The sequence below is a fragment of the Myripristis murdjan genome, chromosome 6 (genome assembly GCF_902150065.1).
Source record: "Myripristis murdjan chromosome 6, fMyrMur1.1, whole genome shotgun sequence".
NCBI lineage: Eukaryota > Metazoa > Chordata > Actinopteri > Holocentriformes > Holocentridae > Myripristis > Myripristis murdjan.
Genome location: NC_043985.1, coordinates 6,920,388 through 6,938,752, shown reverse-complemented (window position 1 = coordinate 6,938,752; position 18,365 = coordinate 6,920,388). Strand labels below are relative to the sequence as shown.

The 18,365-nt window shown below is 41.2% G+C and overlaps 1 protein-coding gene across 2 annotated transcripts in view; it reads left to right on the top strand.

Moving 5' to 3' along the window:
* Window positions 1-2,433: 2,433 nt before the first annotated feature.
* hipk3a (homeodomain interacting protein kinase 3a) overlaps window positions 2,434-18,365 on the top strand; it is a 41,583-nt gene continuing 25,651 nt past the window's right edge. For both annotated transcript variants that reach the window (XM_030053120.1, XM_030053119.1), the window contains exons 1-4: window positions 2,434-2,785; window positions 6,777-7,822; window positions 8,373-8,564; window positions 9,708-9,889. In XM_030053120.1, coding sequence (XP_029908980.1) covers window positions 6,779-7,822; window positions 8,373-8,564; window positions 9,708-9,889 — 1,418 coding nt within the window. In that variant the 5' untranslated portion in view covers window positions 2,434-2,785; window positions 6,777-6,778. The remainder of the gene's footprint in view (window positions 2,786-6,776; window positions 7,823-8,372; window positions 8,565-9,707; window positions 9,890-18,365) is intronic.

Here is an 18,365-nt window from a genome sequence, read left to right as displayed (position 1 = left end):
CACACAGGGATACATCCATGTGGCCATAAGCAACCAGACAGTACAGGCTATTATTCCTAGATTTGACAAATTATATTCAATTAAACAAAATGGGAAGTGGACATTACAGGTCTGCCTAAGGTTTGTGTTTTCCATGACTTTCTCGATGGGTTGTACGTTTTGTGTTTTTGTGTTTTTTGTTTCTGCCTGATTTTATTACCTCAGTTACTCTTCCTTATCTTTCTAAAACACTTTGTAAGTTTGTTATGAAATATGCAGTGTAAGTAGCATTATTAGTATTAATACCAGTATTACTGATGGAATAAAACCAATATTTAATATAATTTGATGTGTGTTGTCATCATTTAACAACATAAAACACATTAATATGTGTAACCTCAGTGTAACACAGGAAGATGAAGACGAGTAAACTTGGTAGAGAAAACCTGCACCTGATCCAGGTGGGTGTCGGTCCTCTTCCACACTGTTCCTCTTCTTGCTGTCAGTATAGAAACTATTTAGCTCTTCAAAATAACACTGGAACAATAACTCAAATGAAGCTTGGAAATGTGATGTGATGAAACAGGTTTATTGTGCATGCTGTCAGAATACAACAAAGCCGAGCCGGTTCATGGAAGCCGGCCGGGTCGATTTCAGTGCACACCTATTTTTTTTATGTCCTTGACTGAACTCTGTGTACCTTCCAATTGTTATCTGATCATTTTCTGCATGAAGAACATCTAACTTCATTTTCATATTTTTTCGGTATTCACCCACAACTCCATTGCCACAATAAGTAAACATCTAACTTGCTAATGTGTGTCAACAGCTATTTGAACACACTGATTTTGTAGGAGGACAGGGCACCTCAAACTGCTGGACATGCTATTCATGTTATTATATTATTATATTATTTGTTCTCAGTTTATCAGATTTGTTTAATGAATGGATTTTGGTAAATATGTGCACAGTAAACAGGCAGTGGGGAGGCTCGGCGGTGATGGCACTCACATGCCTGCCAGTCCTTGACCAATCTGTGGTGCTGGATATCCAGTGTTGTCGTCAGGACCCAGGTGGGGGTACATTATTCTGTCTTCACCTCATGCATTAACCAGTAGCCATGCCTGTTACAGGGCGCAGCACATATGACGATAATGATATTTTTTAAATTAACAAATACAAGAGGTGTGGCAACCGGCCATCAGCCTGTCCCTGCTTTCCAGCCTCAGCTGCTGCTTTCTACACCAGCACTATCTGAACAACACTTGAACATATTCATGAACAGTATCCAGTCAGATCTCAGAGTCTACAAGGCACTTGCGTGTACTGTACATGTGAGGAGGAAGGTGGAGCCTGATGTAAGCCAGAGAAACGTTATTCACAGAAATGTTTATATTAACTAATTCCATTTCTTTTCTACTTATTCAGCAAGATCCCCCGCAGTCTACTAATAAATACAATGATAATAAAAAAGGGGTATGAATGAATTTTTTCTTACTATTTATAATGCTTTTTCCGTGAATGTATTATCTCAACAAGTGGAGCAAAAAAACAAAAAACAAAAAACAGTTAGTGGTAGCCCTCTGCCCCAACAGTAGCAATTATAGTAGTTCATTCACTATACAGTTATATACAGTGTAGAAGTAAATAATATACAGTGAGTTAATACTCTGTCAGAGGAAAAGGAAAAACAAGTAAATACAAACAAAAAATACATTTCTCTCTCCCTCTGTTCAATTGAATTGGCTTTATTGGCATGACATTTACAGTCAGGTCCATAAGTATTTGGACAGTGACACAGTATTCATAATTTTGCCCTTGTACAGCACCACAGTGGAGTAATCAAGACGTGACTGAAGTGCAGACTTTCAGCTTTAATACAAGGGGTTGAACACAAATATGGCATTAACCATTTATGACTTACAGCCAGTTTTATAAATTGTCACTCCATTTTCAGAGGCTCAGAAGTCATTGGACACTTGGCTAAAACCAGTTTCATGGGCAGGTGTGGCCTTTCCCTTGTTATTCCTTGACAAATTAAGAAAATAAAAGGTCTGGAGCTCATTCCAAGTACAAGCAAAAGAGCAAAATTATGGATATTGTATCACTGTCCATATACTTATGGACCTAACTGTAAAAATGTATATAAAAAATGTATATACATATAAAGACAACAAAAATGTACATATACACGTGAAAAATAAATAATAGTGATAGTAACAACAATAATAACAAGTATAGTAGCTCATTCAATATATGGTTATATACAGTGTAGAAGTAATATCAATATACAGCTCTCTCTCTCTCTCTCTCTCTCTCTCTCTCTCTCTCTCTCTCTCTCTCTCTCTCTCTCTCTCTCTCTCTCTCTCTCTCTCTCTCTCTCTCTCTCTCTCTCTCTCTCTCTCTCTCTCTCTCTCTCTCTCTCTACATTCCACACATGCGGAGAAGCAACAAGCAGCAGCTAAGTTAGCCACCAGCAGCTACCACGCTCGGGGACGAGGCGTATTAACATGCAAAAGTTTAGGAACACGGCCTCCTCGTCCTAAATACAGACAAGAGACACTGTTTATGAAACCGGAGACGGCCGTCGAAACCATGGGCCACGGCTTGCTTCTGTAACAGCTGATTCTCTGCGTTGTTTGGAGCTTCAAATGTGCGAAAAGTCGCTCGGTCTCTTCTCGTCGTTGAACAAGATGGCAGCGGCAGCAACATCACTGCAGGATTTGACTACGGCGTGGATCCTCGTCGCTAGCCTGTTCCCCGACGCTTTGGACGATAACGCTACGATTTACTGGTCTTACTAAAGGTAGGCCACTTCGGCTGGCTAATGTGATAGCCAGACATAATTTCTGCGTTATGGGTGCGTGTGTGTGCTGTGTTATTTAAATACAGAAAGGACTTTGCTCGTCATTAGCTTGTTTGCTAGGCTAGCCAACTTCTGTGGCTTCGCCCTGTCAGACAACCAACGCGTTAGCCTTACAGCCTGAAGTTTGTGTTAAATACTACTATACTAAATGCTCCTATATGCCAGTCCGGAGTAGTGTACGAGTATGTGCTTCTTTGTTTTTGGAGTTTGAATATGTCTGAAAGCGAGAAGTAAACGTGGCAATGGATGGAAATAGCTCACAAGTAAAGTGCAATGTTTAATACAACACCTGTAGATTTAGCCAACTTAGCCACCGGAGCTGAGTGAATTTAGCTAACTTGCAGCCCTTCCACACACTCAAACACAACTATTAGCTTAGCTGCCAATTATTTAGAGCAGAACTTCTAACAGGTGTTGTTGCCCTTCCCCCAAACACAAACACACACACTCACAAGCACACACTCCACCCAAAATGTTAACTGTCTCCTAGATAGACAAGTGACAAATTGCACGTACAGCTGGCATTCTTTTACAGCTGTAGAGCTCACCACAAACACACACACACACACACACACACACACACACACACACTTCTCAGTCATGGCTCCTCATTTTGGGCTATGATCTAACCCTGTGGGGTGTCAGGTTTCCTACTTTGGCAGTGAGATGAGAGAGCAGCAGGTATCACAGCTGTGTCTGTTTGTGTGTCCATTGGGCTTGGTGGCAAAAATACATGGGCTGAAACATTTGCATCACCCCAAGCCATTTGGTGGTAGATTTTTTTTTTTTTAATTGGCTTATATTTTGATGTGCCATTTCATGAAGTTATCAACCTTTGTAGGCAGTTTTTAAAATCCACTTATGGCTGGTCATTAAAACATTTTTTCCACCAGCATGTGCACAGCAAGCGTTCTTATTCAATAACTGGATCTGAATGTCTCTCTAGAAAAACTTTGCCACATGAAAGGATTCCTCTTCTAACCCAATAGATCGTATCTGCAAAAATATCTGGTAAACATTGCGTATAAGAAAACTTATCAGCCGTAGAAAGCAGTGAAGTGTTTTGTATGTGCCTGGCTTTTTCCATGTTTATGAGCAAACACACCCCTCTGCCTGTCTGAGCGTGTGTGTGACAGCATGAATAGTTAGGAAGCTGGCTGGCTTTATGAATATCTCAATGAAAGGCAATCAGCTGTGTGTATGAGAGAGAGAGTGGGAAAGAAAAACAAAAATGGGTATCATGTGTGCACTGTAACATGTGTGATGTCCTGGAACTAGACATACTTGTGTCTGAGTGTAAAGCCAGTCAGTTTCTCTGCTTGGAAATATTGAGGAAGTGTGGCTGACAAGGCTAGGCCCATAAATGGGGGTGGATACTTTTTCCCTATCATAGTGCATGCTGCAAGGGGAGGGACGTAACTGAAAAACAAAGTTTGGACCATGCAGTTCTATAAAGTTTGAAATTCTGTCTTGTTTGCACCATATTTTTTTTATGTCTTTAGCTAAATGCAAGGTAGTTTCCTCTGTGTCTGCTGATAATGCTGGAACTAGCAAGCAAATCTTTTGCACCCTTGGGACTGGTTTAAAAAAAAAAAAAAAATGTAGGCTTCGAAACAGTCTAGTCCTCAAATTAGCACTCTTAGTCTGAGTGACTGTTCAACCACCTGGTTTGAATACAGAGTTCATCACTAAGATATAGTGCTTTTGCTGTAGAATAATAAAGGTCTGTGAAACAGGAGGCATTGTGATTATATGTCACTTAGATTAACTTTTTACAGCATTTAGCAGCTCTGGAATATGGCTGGACAATAAAACAGTATCAATTATTGCAGTACATTTTCCCTCAATATAAATATTAATATAATTTCAATAAAGTATTGATCAATTTAAAGCACAGATCATGTGGAAAGAATAGAGATGGTCTAGTTGCAGGTCTGGTCATGAGTTAGGAGCCACACACTGCACACATAACCTGTGCACTGTGATGTTTTGATGGCTGAAAGAGATTAGCATAATGCTTATTATCAGCATTCTGGATTGTTCAGATTTCACACAGAAGTATAAAGTAGTCTTTAAAGGTGGCATAATAATTATTTTGTGTATACCATATTAATTATTGATATATACTGAAATAATGCATTTTATCATGTTAACAATTTTGGCCATATTGCTTAGCCCTCTCTGGAATCCACAATAAACCAAAAGGGATGTATCAGTATGTTTTAACATGCATAGCTGATAGACTGAAAATGATCTTTCATTTGGGTCCTAGGCATAATAGTTGAAAAATTGAAGTTTGTGCTCTTGTGTAAAATGTCAGTGAGTCACAGAACATTCTTATCATGCTGCTGCACCAGTTCCCCTTGGGTTCTGCTTACTTTGCAGTTCTACGTTGTGTGAAATTGACACTCCAGTGTAGTGTGCATTGGACAGGCAGTAAAGCAATGGGATTTCCCCTGAACTCACTCCCACCCCAATTACAGTAAGCTGGTTCCCCTCTCTACTAAGGGTGACATGACGGCGCAGACGTGCACTAGCTTTGACAGCTTTTATGGCTGCTTTATTTAGATCATAATGTCAGCGGGGAGAAATGGTGATTGGAGGGGAAAATGGCGATGTGGGCATAGGGGGAGGCACACCCCCCAAAGCTCAGATGCTTTGCTTCTGACCACTCTGTTTCCCTAAAGAGAAAATAGTGATTTAATGGAAAGTTTTAAATTTCAGTATAATTTCCACAGCACATGTTGTTTTCATTTAGGCAAGTTGGCCTATTTCACTACGCATTGTGGTAATTTTGACACTTTAGACATTGGTACATGCTGGTTTATTTTCGAACTTCTAATCAGCTGTAGCAACATCAGGTTGTCATGTATATATTTGTCACTTCAGTGTGTGTAAATTACTACCCTGTTGTTAGAGGTAGGGATACAACAACAAACCAATAAGCATTAATTGGGTCAGAGAAGTTGTAGGTGATATTTTGATAACTTGTGCAATGCCAGTTATGTATGAAAATGTTAGGGTAAATGTGTGTTTTGGGCACAACAGCTTACGTAAAATGATATGGCCTCTATGCAACATTCAGTGTGTATGGATGTGGTCCAGATTTGACCCAGCTCGATAGTGCGACTTAAGGTGATATTGTTCCCCACTGCAAGCTGGCACACTGCATCTGGAATGTGTGGAGTGTGACTGAGATGGGAGATTGCCACATGCAATGCTGTTGCATCTCTTCCAGGTGTGACCAAAAAAACCAAAGCATGTAAAGCCCACCAAGATGTTTGGAAAAGCAGAAAATGTGGATGTTGGGGGAAAAGCAAGGATAGTTACACCACACTGTTTAGGCGTACCTTGTTTGTATATGTCTCTATTAAAATGAGTATCTTATCCTCCCCAGATGCATAAACAATGATTACACCATGCATAGGCCTATGCCATTTCCTGCACATAAACTGGTATTTATAAAAATGTACTGTGAGAATGTGCATACCTCATGCAGTGTTTAGACCATGCATGCACCTGTTTTTCTAGGGCGATCTTAGGGTGATGAGATGGAGATGAAATATAAGCTGAGAGTGATAGTGTGCTATACTGTCTGGGTGCTGCACTGCCCTCACATTTGAGTTCCACCCTGTGTGGTCTATCGACATTACATTAAATATAACAGTTTAAAACTTATTTTTGTAGCTTTTGAACTGTTTATCCAGTCAACCTCAAACTTAGCAGGTCTATTGTTGGCGACTTGGGTCACAAGCAAGAGAGTACAGTGTGAAGTCAATTGGATAAACGTTTGCGGAGATAATTGAGCCACAGGCACACATATAGACAGTGATTTCTCCAGTTATAGTAGAGATCAGATAGGTAGATACTCACTGTTTTTAGGTTTAAGGTGCTAAAAGTGTGATTTGTTTTTACTCCTCCTTTATCTCAGGTATGGCCTCACAAGTCTTAGTCTACCCACCACACCTGCACCCAGCTCAAACAAGTGCCTTAGGAACTAGCAGCGGTACCAGCAAACACACAGGCGAAGCCCACCGCAGCAGCAACACCAGCAAAGCCTTTCAAAACCGGTCCCTGCCCAAGACCTATGTGATCGGAGTCAACTACGGAATTGCCTATCCCAACAACGTCATCCCATCCTCAACCGGGGTGGATTCAACAAGACTGTGCAGAGGACTACAGCTGGAAGAAGGGGAGCAGTGGGCATTGCGGACAGTAGGGTCACAGAGAGAGGGGAGCTGGGAGAGAAAAGACGGTCCAGTGGCTGAGATTCCGGGCCAGGGGCCGCTCTGCCAGAACCGAGGCCTGCAAGAAGTGAGGCTTTGTGGGGACAGCGGTGGAACGCCAGTTGGTGCAGGAGGAGGCTTGGACTGTGGGCTTCTGACAAGGACCTGCATCAGAGCAGAGGAGGAAAAGGAGAGAACCAGAAGAGCACAGGAGAGAGCCAGAGACCTAAATGCCCTAGACACAGGTGCTGTCCCGAGATGCGAACAGAGGACAGGTGAAAGTGAAGAGCGATTCCGGGAGAAAAGCTGCGTGGGAGCCATGCAGATAGTGGAGGACGTCTCTACGTTACCTCCACTTCCTCCCCCTGTAGCCATGTTGCAAACCAGCACCAGGAACAATGCAGACACTGTTAGAGTAGGGGGAAGAGGAGTGCTGCCTGCCCATCACAAGGGGACAGAGGCAGTGTCTGGTATCGGAACCGGGGCGGTCGAGACCAAAACCGGGCCTGATGCCAGTGCTGAGGCAGTGGCAGGAACTACAGTAACAAGAGCGGGCTCAGCAGATGGTGACTATCAGTTAGTGCAGCATGAGGTTCTGTGCTCTATGAAGAACAGCTATGAGGTCTTGGAGTTCCTGGGCCGAGGCACCTTTGGTCAGGTGGTGAAGTGCTGGAAGAGGGGAACCAACGAAGTGGTGGCCGTCAAAATACTGAAAAACCACCCATCCTATGCACGCCAGGGACAGATTGAGGTGAGGGGCTGTTTTACATCTATTGTTTGTTTGTGTTTGCAGTGTCAAGGAGGAGAAGAAATGTTTCAGATGTTTTGTATTTGTTGCTGCATGGAGCTGACATATATGATATTTTACTTTGATTTGTTAATGTCTTCATTTTTTTGCTTGTCCTCACTTTCTCTCCTTGTCCTGCTGATAAGCTTGTGTAATATTTGCCTAGATTCCAAATATAGCTGTTTCTTTCCTCTAGCAGTCTTTTTCTGTTTATGATTTACTGTGAGGATCTTTTTGGAGACTGTGGTCCATTTAGCTACCAAACTTCTCCCTTTGTTTTCATTTTAAACTCACTTTGGTTATTTAACTCTCCAGTTTTTTTAGGTAATTGCTCATATTGTTGTTTCCTTGGCCATAGAATTGGTCTCCTTCCCTCTTAATCCTCCGATCTTGCATAAAACTTTATCTAGCAGCTAAGGTTTACTTTTGGTTTTGTCTGGCTTACCATTTTCCTTGCTCTTGATGCTTAGAGCTCACCCTATGTTACTTTCTCTCCTCGATCCTGAACCCTTAGGTGGGCATCCTGGCTCGTCTGAGTGGTGAGAATACTGATGAGCACAACGTGGTGCGGGCTCTGGAATGCTTCCAGCACCGCAACCACACGTGCCTTGTGTTTGAGATGCTGGAGCAAAACCTCTACGACTTCCTCAAACAGAATAAGTTCAGCCCACTGCCGCTGAAGATCATCAGGCCTATTTTGCAGCAGGTGATGTAATGCCTCAATAGAAGCATGAACAAACACAACTTTCAGTCACACACATGCTCATGCTCTATTAATGCTGACTAGAGGCTGTCAGCCTGACTTTCCCCATGACATTTTCACTGGCATGGGCCACAGTAGTCAATAAATTATTGCTTGTGCTTGCTTATGCAACCCAACAAAGTTTGAGGAATTTTCTGAGAAACGACACTCAGTGTCAAAGGGCTTATGTGTTATACGTAGCTTTAGGAAATAAATTATTATGGAAGTAGCTTACTAGCCTGGTTGAAAATGCTTCATTGACTGTGAGTAGGCAAATTCTACATTAATGTAAAACGTTTATTGTAGTGCAATATTCAGGTAGATTTTTATAGAGAGCACAATAAACAAGATTACATTCAGGTTTGAATTATAACAAGACAATGTCCATAGACGTCATACTTGACCTGCTGGCTTCTGTAGCCAGTACATTTCCTACCATTGATAGGGTTAACTTGATATCACAATTGTTGCTCTGTTAGGTGCATGTCAGATTAAGCTCGCTTCACAAATGATTGGGTGTGCTCCAAAACCTGACTGGCAAATGCTGGTTTTGCCGACCTGGCCCGACGGCACATTAGCTGAATCGTGGTGAACATGTCATTGGATTACAGTCACAATGCTGCAGAAACACAAAGATGATTTTTAAGTTTGGCTTTGATGAAGAGCTAGTAATGGTTAGTTTACTGTTGGTTTCCACAGCTACAGTTACACAGTTTGCACAGTAGCCAATAGCCACTACAGCTCCATCCAGACTCCTTTTAAGCAGGTCTGCATTACCAACCAGCTCATCGAATGGGGCACATCTGTAGCTAACTGTTATTCTGTGAGTGTCATTACAAATCATAGTGTTTTGCATCAAAAATGAACACAAAATAAAGTTTGCAGTTACACAGAGTCTCTAAAAGCTTGTATTGATTTCAGACTGAGTCATAGCTTATCTTTAGGTAGCATAAAATTTCAGGAGGTCTCTTTGGCCAGAAATAAAGTGTGACTCGTGAAAATATGATGCTTAGTTTTGTTAAGGCCCGCTAGAGACAGGCCCTCAACTCACCTAGAGTCCAAATACATAATGCAACCATTGCTGTATGCATTAATGTTACACTGTAGGTGGCAACTGCCTTGAAAAAGCTGAAGTCTCTGGGATTGATCCATGCTGACCTGAAGCCTGAGAACATCATGCTGGTGGACCCCTCCAGACAGCCATACAGAGTCAAGGTCATTGACTTTGGCTCAGCCAGCCATGTTTCCAAGGCCGTCTGCTCTACATACCTGCAGTCCAGATACTACAGGTAAGTCGGTGACATCTGTGGATAATTCAGCTGGTTTAAAGGAACTGATAAAGCAGCTTTACAGTGTGTCCTTTCATGGTATCACTCGTGTATGCCATCTTTATCATCCAAGATTTGAGCATTAGGATTCAGATAAAATGAAGCTTTTCCACTGTGAGACACACCATAGGGGTTGCATGTGAGCTACTGTGCTGTGGGTGTGGCCCGAACTGACTGACATTCCCATTCAAACAATGTATCTGAAAATCAGATTGCTTTTTGACAGGGTTTTCCCTGTTCTGACTTAAATGTTTTTAACTCCTCCCCACAAAAGTTGGTTGTTGGGCTCAGGAAGACTCATCTAACAGGCTTCTCTTGCCTTAGAAATCACACTGTGAGAAAGGCGCAAGAGGAATTGCATATTTTAGTTGGCTGTCCTTTTGAGAGAAAATGTTGAGAAAATGTTGATATATTTTTTTTTTTAAATTGCAGAACATTTCAGAACTTAGGCAGAACATTGAGGCTCACAATGAATTTATATTGTATTGACAGTTTAATTTCTAGCTGTGTGGGCTTGCAGATCAGTTGTTGGGGCACTGTACAGCTAAGTGAAATATGAAGGAAACACTGGTTAAGTTGGATTCCTTCGTCATATTTGAAGTGCTTTTGAAGCACACCGAAGAGAGAGAGGAATGCATATGCACCACCTCACATTTTAGCACTGGCACATTGGTGACATTTTGCAATTTAAAACTGAAATAAGGTATTTTGGAAATCAAACTGATAGTAATGAGAGAAACTAGAAAAACACGAGTTCAAAAATAACTTGGCTCTGTTTCAGATGGGTGGATACAATCTTAAACCGCTCAGTCTACACCAAATAGGATTCAGAGCGTAAAATGTGTTTAGGAAGATTAGAAATGTCACTCTGAGTGTACATCTTGATAGCACTCACATCTGTCACGATATGTCAGCACGGCTAGTTGACTCCGTCCCGTGGGTAATACTTGTCCATGTGTGTGTCTATATGCACGTTTCCCACAGGGCTTAGCACAGTCTTGCCCAGCTTTATGTATTTAGGCTTTTCTGTCCTTATGTAATGTGAACTGAGAGCTCTGTAATAACCTGCAGACTCTCACTGGGAGCTCCATGGCATGCAGAAGCTGTTTTTTTTTTCTGTCTTAGACTCTGTGTCTCTCCCGCCTGCTGTCTTTCTCTCTTCCCCCTCCCTTCTCTCTGTCTCGCATGTATGCACTTTTGCATTCATGTGTGTGCTAGACATGTTCTGAATGTCACGCCCTAACTGTGCTGCTCTTGCATAACACTGTGCAGAGGAACTGAATTTCCAATGAGAAACAGAGTCTACAATACTTGGTGTGTCTGTTAGGTTAGACTGACGGAGAAGGGGAATGTGCTCATGAAACACAGCCAGCAGTGTGGGCCTTGATTCAAGACTCAGTGTTGTGTAAATCGACTATGAGGTTATTAAGCTGTATGCTCACACCACACCGTAAGATACATCAGTGAACTACGGGGGAAAGAAAGAGACAGGTTCACATGTTATTTTTTTATTATTTTACTTTCATTATACAACCTGTTGTATAATGACCAATAAACTTCCTTGTATCCTTGTATATTATACAAAGTAGAAATATGAACAGAATCAGAATCACTGAAAATAAGTCGCTGGCTCTAAATGTTCTTTAGGTGGGGGTGACATGTTAACGACACCTTAGCTTGTGAGAGGTCGTGTTTTTGGAGGGTTTTTTGTTCTCTCAAGGAAAAGTGTTTTTATTTTTTTAACCACAGAATTGCAAGTTGTCCGTTTCACTCACCAAGTAGCAAGTTTCAGCAAGTAGGTTGATACAATCTGCTCAGCTATTGCAGTCTCCTCAAACATTGTGCAATCAGTGATATCTACTGTTGAGATACTGAGTATGCATGAAGTCAACGTGATTCGCACACACCCAGCTACCCACTCAACACTCCTGTCTGTATTTCCTTGTGACACATTTTGATTTAAGCTCTACTGCCAGTTCCTACCTTTTTAAAAAATGCAGAGGTCCCAACCCTGAAGCTCAGCAAACTTGATTCAACATAGAAATCGAAATGTAAAATGGAGAGTTGGGCTTCTCCAATCCCTCAAAATGCCAGCTTCGCTCTTGGCCTGGGCCTCTCGGTTGTGATTAATGTGAGCTACGTTCAAGGCCTCACTCTCCAAACGGCAAGCATAGGAAATAGTGAGCCATAGTTGTTGCATAACATAAAGGCTCTGCTCTGCAGTTGACCTGGTTAAGTGTTTGTATGTGTGCGCGCACAAATGTGTGTTTTGTCTTTGAGTAGTGTCAGGCTTCGCGGAGATCATAGTGCAGTTAAAATGGGCCATCGTTTAAGAGCAGGGAGGTCAGTCAGGACACGGAGGGCCAGGGAAGAATGTGGAATGTAAAAACCCGCATTTAGGCCCAGTGAAAACACATTCAGACATTCCTGTGTGTCCGTCTGCGTTTGTGTTTGCTTATATGTACGGCGCTGTCCATGCAGCAGCTGCCAAGCCTCGAAATTTCATGTATATTACAAAATGTACCTAAACTTGCTTCACACTCACTCAATTCAGAAATGCTAGCATGACAAAGGGCTTCTTTGTGTACACTAAAAGTGGTGTGGCAAGGGCAGCTGGTTTACCTGCTTGAGCCACAAAGCTTTAAAACCTGAAATCTTGAAAAAAAAAAAAAAAGTGTCACTGTAGCTATTTGCCTCATGTTTAACTTGTTTTTATTTTTGTGTGTTTCATTTGTATGGGAACACAAACCTGACTTGAACTCACAATACTGGGAAATGTTTTGTCTTTGCCTGCAAGTCATTGAAATTTCCCCATTAAGGGCTTTTGACAACAACAGCGTTGAATTTATTTGACTTCTGGTAAAGAATAATGAAATGGACAGTTGTTTTAGTGAGATAGACAGACAGACAGACAGATAGACAGATAGATATGCATGCTCACAAACAAACACAGACACACATACTTCAATTAAACTTATACTTGAAGTTGTTACTGTTTTATAGATGAAAAACTTGTGTATGCTTTCCCTCTCTTACCTTTGTTATCTTACCTGTGTATGTAGGAGCAGGTTTGCCTGTGGCAACAAGGTAGGACAGCTTACATAGACAAATGTCTGTATACGTAGCAATGTTGGTGCACTTGGTGTTTTTTTTTTTTTTCTTATCTACACGATTATGTAATTGTGTTTGCGTTCTAGGTTATCAGCAGAGTGTTTTGTAGGGAACACTGTGTCTCCTTTTCTCCAATGCTGGTACTGTATAGCTTAATGGGTGCAGTATATTGTTACCATAGTGAAGCAGTTTAGCTATGCTGGCCTCACCACAGAGGGTAGGAGCTGTTTTTTTTCTTCTCCTTTTTACAGTTCCGGGGTTTTCCTTGTCTTTTCCAGAGCCAAAGGTAGGGGCTGTGCCAGCGTTGTGGGTTTGATGCAAAGCTGAATGAAGGTTTAAAGACACAAACACCACAAGACGACCTTCAGGGGCCAAAAATGAGGCTGATGTAATCCATTCATTAACCATCAGCAAAGAAAACACACTTTGGAAGTGGTTCAGAAGCCTCAAGCAAACAACAGCTTCAAAATATATCGCATACTTTGGAAATTTCTTGAGGAAGAAAACACCTACTGAGTGGCTTAAGGGGGAATTTTAATTCAGGTCTTTTTTAATATACTTTCTCACGTGTAATGCGCTGCCTCTTGTATTCCATTTCCCATGTAGATTATCTTGCGTTATTCATTTTCATTTATGATAAGCAATTTGTCATTGCCCAGTCATGAACCTTGTTTGACTATGTTCACAGCAAAGTAAACGGAGTCCAAAGTGCCATACAGCACAGCTCACTCTGGATGTTTCCTTAGCCTCCAGCCACCCAGTTGTTAGTTCTTTTAGGTCAATTTCTTGTCAGCCAGGTCTAGCCAAAACTCTTTGGAACTAGAACAGAAATTGTTTATCATGCTTATATGGAGCACATTATCAGGAGGAAATGGGACTGTTGAGTTTTGCTGATTTCATAGGTATACCTCTTGTCGATAGAAGGCTCTGGCAGAAGCTATTCAATGCTTGTCATGCTCTAGTGCATTGTTGCCATGGTAGCCATGACACAGCAAGCCTTGGTGAGGTGACTGTTGTGTCCTGCGGGGGCTGGTGACGTAAAACCACCTCTCACAGTGAAAATGGAGCACTGGGACTATGTGAATAATTCAGCTTAGCAGATCAGGTGAAAGGAAAGAGAGCTATCATCTTAGCATGCTTTCAGATTTGGGCAGGTTGTTTTAGGCCCCTTCCGTCTAGGTGCGATTACTTTGACACAGAGGTGTGCTCTTACACTGACACTTGGTTGCCTAGCACTAGTACACGTTGTGCACCTTTGGTTAAATATTTGTTTTTGGTAGGCGAGGTTTCCTTGTGAACAGCAAAGTTGTCTACTTATCAGCAAAGTTGTCTACTTATCAGGACCTGCTGTCAAGAGCATCTAAATATCGGTCACCTTTACTGACCCTGTCATGATGGAGATAATCTCAGCATTCGAAATGAGTTGTCAGGTTTCAAAAAAGACTAACAATGTGCCACGGTGCGATATTTCGTGATGCAAAAATGTGGAGAGCTGCACTCCATTTCTGTAACTCCTCTAACAAAACTAACAAATGACATGACAGTGCAAACTGCAAGTTGAATTGAAGGAAGGGAGAAAAAAATGCAGCCAGTATGTGTGGATGGATTTTGTCTTTAATAGTCTGTTGGGGGTTTATAGCAGTGCCCAGGCTGAACCCTCTGACCCTTTTCAGCTGGTCAGTATCCATGTCTTGTCTGACCGGGGAGTTTGTAACTACTTCCAGGGCTCACACACATCATGAATAACACATGCTCCCACACGGTTATCTTTGTGTGTGTGTGTGTGTGTGTGTGTGTGTGTGTGTTGTGAGTTTCCCCTTTCCTCACTTGCCATCCTTTGTTCTGCCTCATGTTGTGCCTCTGTGTCCTGTAGACTAACCTTTTGTCTTTCTTTATCATTTTTGTATGTTTAACATTTGGTTGTGGAAGTTTATTCATTTTATTGAATTCTAGATTCCCTAGCTTAATTCGGAATGTGATTAGTATTGTTTGTTGGAGATCATTTTTATAAAATTTTGCAAAGGAATACCATACCCGCCTTTCCTTTCTCCTCTTCTGTGCTCTTGACTATACACATTTTTTTCACCAGTAGTCTTTACCAAACAGACATGTTTTCTTGTGTCTGTACTCTGCCGAATATGATTTGTAGGCCAGGGCATCTCTGTAGCACCATAATACTATTTGCAGCAATGCTTTTTTCATATATTTTAACTTTATCGAAAAACTGCAGCTCCTGCGATTTGGATATTGCAGTTGGCCATATTATGATTTTGATCATTTGTAATGAATTGTTCAGCTCTAGTGCAGGAACAGCTTTTAAATGATCCAACCTTAATTTTCATGCTATTCCCTTTGTCTTGACTCCCTGTGCCAAGACAGAATGGAAATTCATGATGTCATCAAAAGACATTGAAGCCTTGCATTGCCAAGTAAGTTGTGGTCAAGGTGTCGCGGCTAATTGAAAAAGAGTCAGAATTGCAATATTAACTACTGTAAGATCTGTGAGGTATAGTGGAATGGAGAGTTGTATTAGATAGATAGAAACAAATGACAGAAAAATGAAAAGGGACAAAATCTTAAAAATGAAGATTTACCCTCAAAGTATATTCTTCTCCTAATTGCTGCAAAATGAAAACTTAGTGGGCAAAGCTTTCTGCATGTGTGGTAATTTATTGCCATCTATGCAGCAATGTTGAACACAAGAATTGTGAGGACTTTTTCCTTGTAAGTCAAGTGAAGCCCTCCCAGAGCTGGACTCTGTTCACGTAAGTGCTCTGTTATTTACGTTTCAGTGACATCAGAGATTAGTCTTGCTTGTTTAGTTTCTGGCTTTGGGAGAGACGGTCAAAAAGTAGAATTTTCCTTTGCCTGCATAGTGGGACTTTTTTACCTACTTGATCCCGATGTCTCTCATTTGGAGTTCATGCTTCCTTTTTCTTATTTTTAATTTACATATAAAAGCTTTTGGTTCCTGCCCTGCCTCCAAGTCCTCCAGCCATTTTCCCTGAATCACAGCTGTCCTTCACTTGAGGTGTTTTGCAGGCCTATTGTCTTAGGTTTTTTGTTTGTTGGTTTTGCTTTGTTTTATTTATTTATTTGTTTTGTTCTTCAGCATGCATCAGACTAGTAATCAAAGCAGCCATGAATACAGGGAAACTTGCCTCAGTTTATGTTCCCAAGAACTGACTTTGCTCCTGGCTTCACACAGCACAACCCAAACAGGCGTTTTTGAAATTATTACTCAAAGCAACGGCACACCCCTGTGTCCTCTAAACCATTTGGTATCCTAGCAGTGTCTCAGGGGATTACATATCCTTGATTTTCAATCTGTATTGTTGTGGTTGCTGTACACACACACACACACACACACACACACACACGTACACACGTCAAGCTTGTCGGGAACCTGATCTCCTGTCTTGACACTTAAAGCCTTGGCATTGGCAGTGTGTTGTGTTTAATATGTGATTGTCACGGATCAGCTTTGACTACAGGTGTTAAAGCACAGGGTTTGCATAGCCAACACCGGAATCTCACACACACACACACACACACACACACACACGCCTGCCTGAAGTGTCTGTATCCATAGCCATATTTCCTATCTCTTAACACAGCAGCAGTGAGTTGCCATACTATCTGCAGGGCTTTGCCTTGCTGTAATGGTGCCTGTTGATGTGTGAATAATTTGCTAAATTCTAGAAACTGGTCTGGCCACCATAGACCTGTGTGTGTGTGTGTGTGTGTGTGTGTGTGTGTGTCTCTCTCTCTCTCTCTCTGTTATGTGATGGGCTGTTTCTGGAAAGGTGTGACCATTTTATGACTGCTTGTATAACGGGGAGCCACAGCACATGTCAGTTTATTTTTTAGTATCCCCTTCAAACTTTGTCCCTTGATTTTGTGTGTGTGTGTGTGTGTGTGTATTTTTGCTATAGGCCTATAGGCTAATGTGGCCCTGAAGCTTGTTTTTAAAGTGAGGATGTTTATTTTCCCCTTCACAGGGGGATTAGGGTTAGCGGGTAACATTCAAGTATAAGTTTAATTGAAGTATGTGTGTCTGTGTTTGTTTGTGTGCATGCATATCTGTCTGTCTGCCTGTCTGTATGTCTGTCTGTCTATCAGTCTATCAGTATATCAGTCTATCAGTCTATCGAGGCTGTAATTGCTGCCAAAGGTGCTTCAGCTAAGTCCTGAGTAAAGGGTCTGATGTCAGTGTGATATTTCAGTTTTTCCTTTTTAATAAATTTGCAAAAAATTCTTAAATTCTGTTATTCACTTTGTCATTATGGGGTATTGAGTGTAGATGAATGAGAGAAAAAAAATGAATTTAAATGACTGTAGCATCAGTGAAAAAGGTGAAGGGGGTCTGAATACTTTCTGAATGCACTGTAGATATACACATACACATGTATATACATGCAGTTTGTTGTGTTGTCCCAACGCAACAACAGAATTTCTTTTCTTCTCTCAGTCTTTTGCCTTTTGGCATATCTTTCTCAGTTTTCCATAGAGTGATTTTTGTTGGAAAAGTTTTAGCAACATAATGTTTCCTATGGTTTTTTGAGAGTATTTTATCGAGAATGATGAGGAGACCAGTGTGTGTGTGTGTGTGTTTAATTGTTATTATTTATTTATTTATTTATTTATTTTACAAACAATGGCCTCAGTTTTTCCCAATATATTTATTGGTTTAGTTTTGCAAGTCACATCATATATTACAGTAATAGATAGAATTTATATAGGATATAGCCAACATTTTCTACCCTCTTCTCTCTCCCATCACCCCCATCTACTACATACAGCATGGCCCTAACTAACCTTACCTAGCCTTGGTTTGAAACTGTTTTCTTCCATCTCAGGTCTTGTCTGTGCCTTAAACATTTAGTAACACCACAAACCACAGCTGTGATGCAGAAATACAGCGTGTACCGAATCCACCCCATCTCTCTTCCCTCTTTCTTAGATGCAGCAGAGTATTTAGGTTTGCATGATCTTGTCTGATAACTTTGGTTTTAGTTATCTTGAGTGTTGGTCTATTCAGTGTGTTTGATGCAGAAGTGAAAGTGTTTTTTTTTAAAGGAGCACTGTCTAACTTCTCAGACCTGACTGAATGTGTTGTGCTTTTTATTTTTTTTTGTCAGTGTTTTCCCTGCCTGTCAAACAGTTTGATGGCCCACCATGTTGATTTTTTTCCCCCCTCTTCATTTTCTCTATTCTACTGCAAAATATAATGTAATTTAATCTTTCAAATCACCAGACAATTGTGCTTTAATTTCCTCTTTTCCTTGCTGAAAAGTTAGTCTAGTTTGTGTCTTAAGTAGTCTGA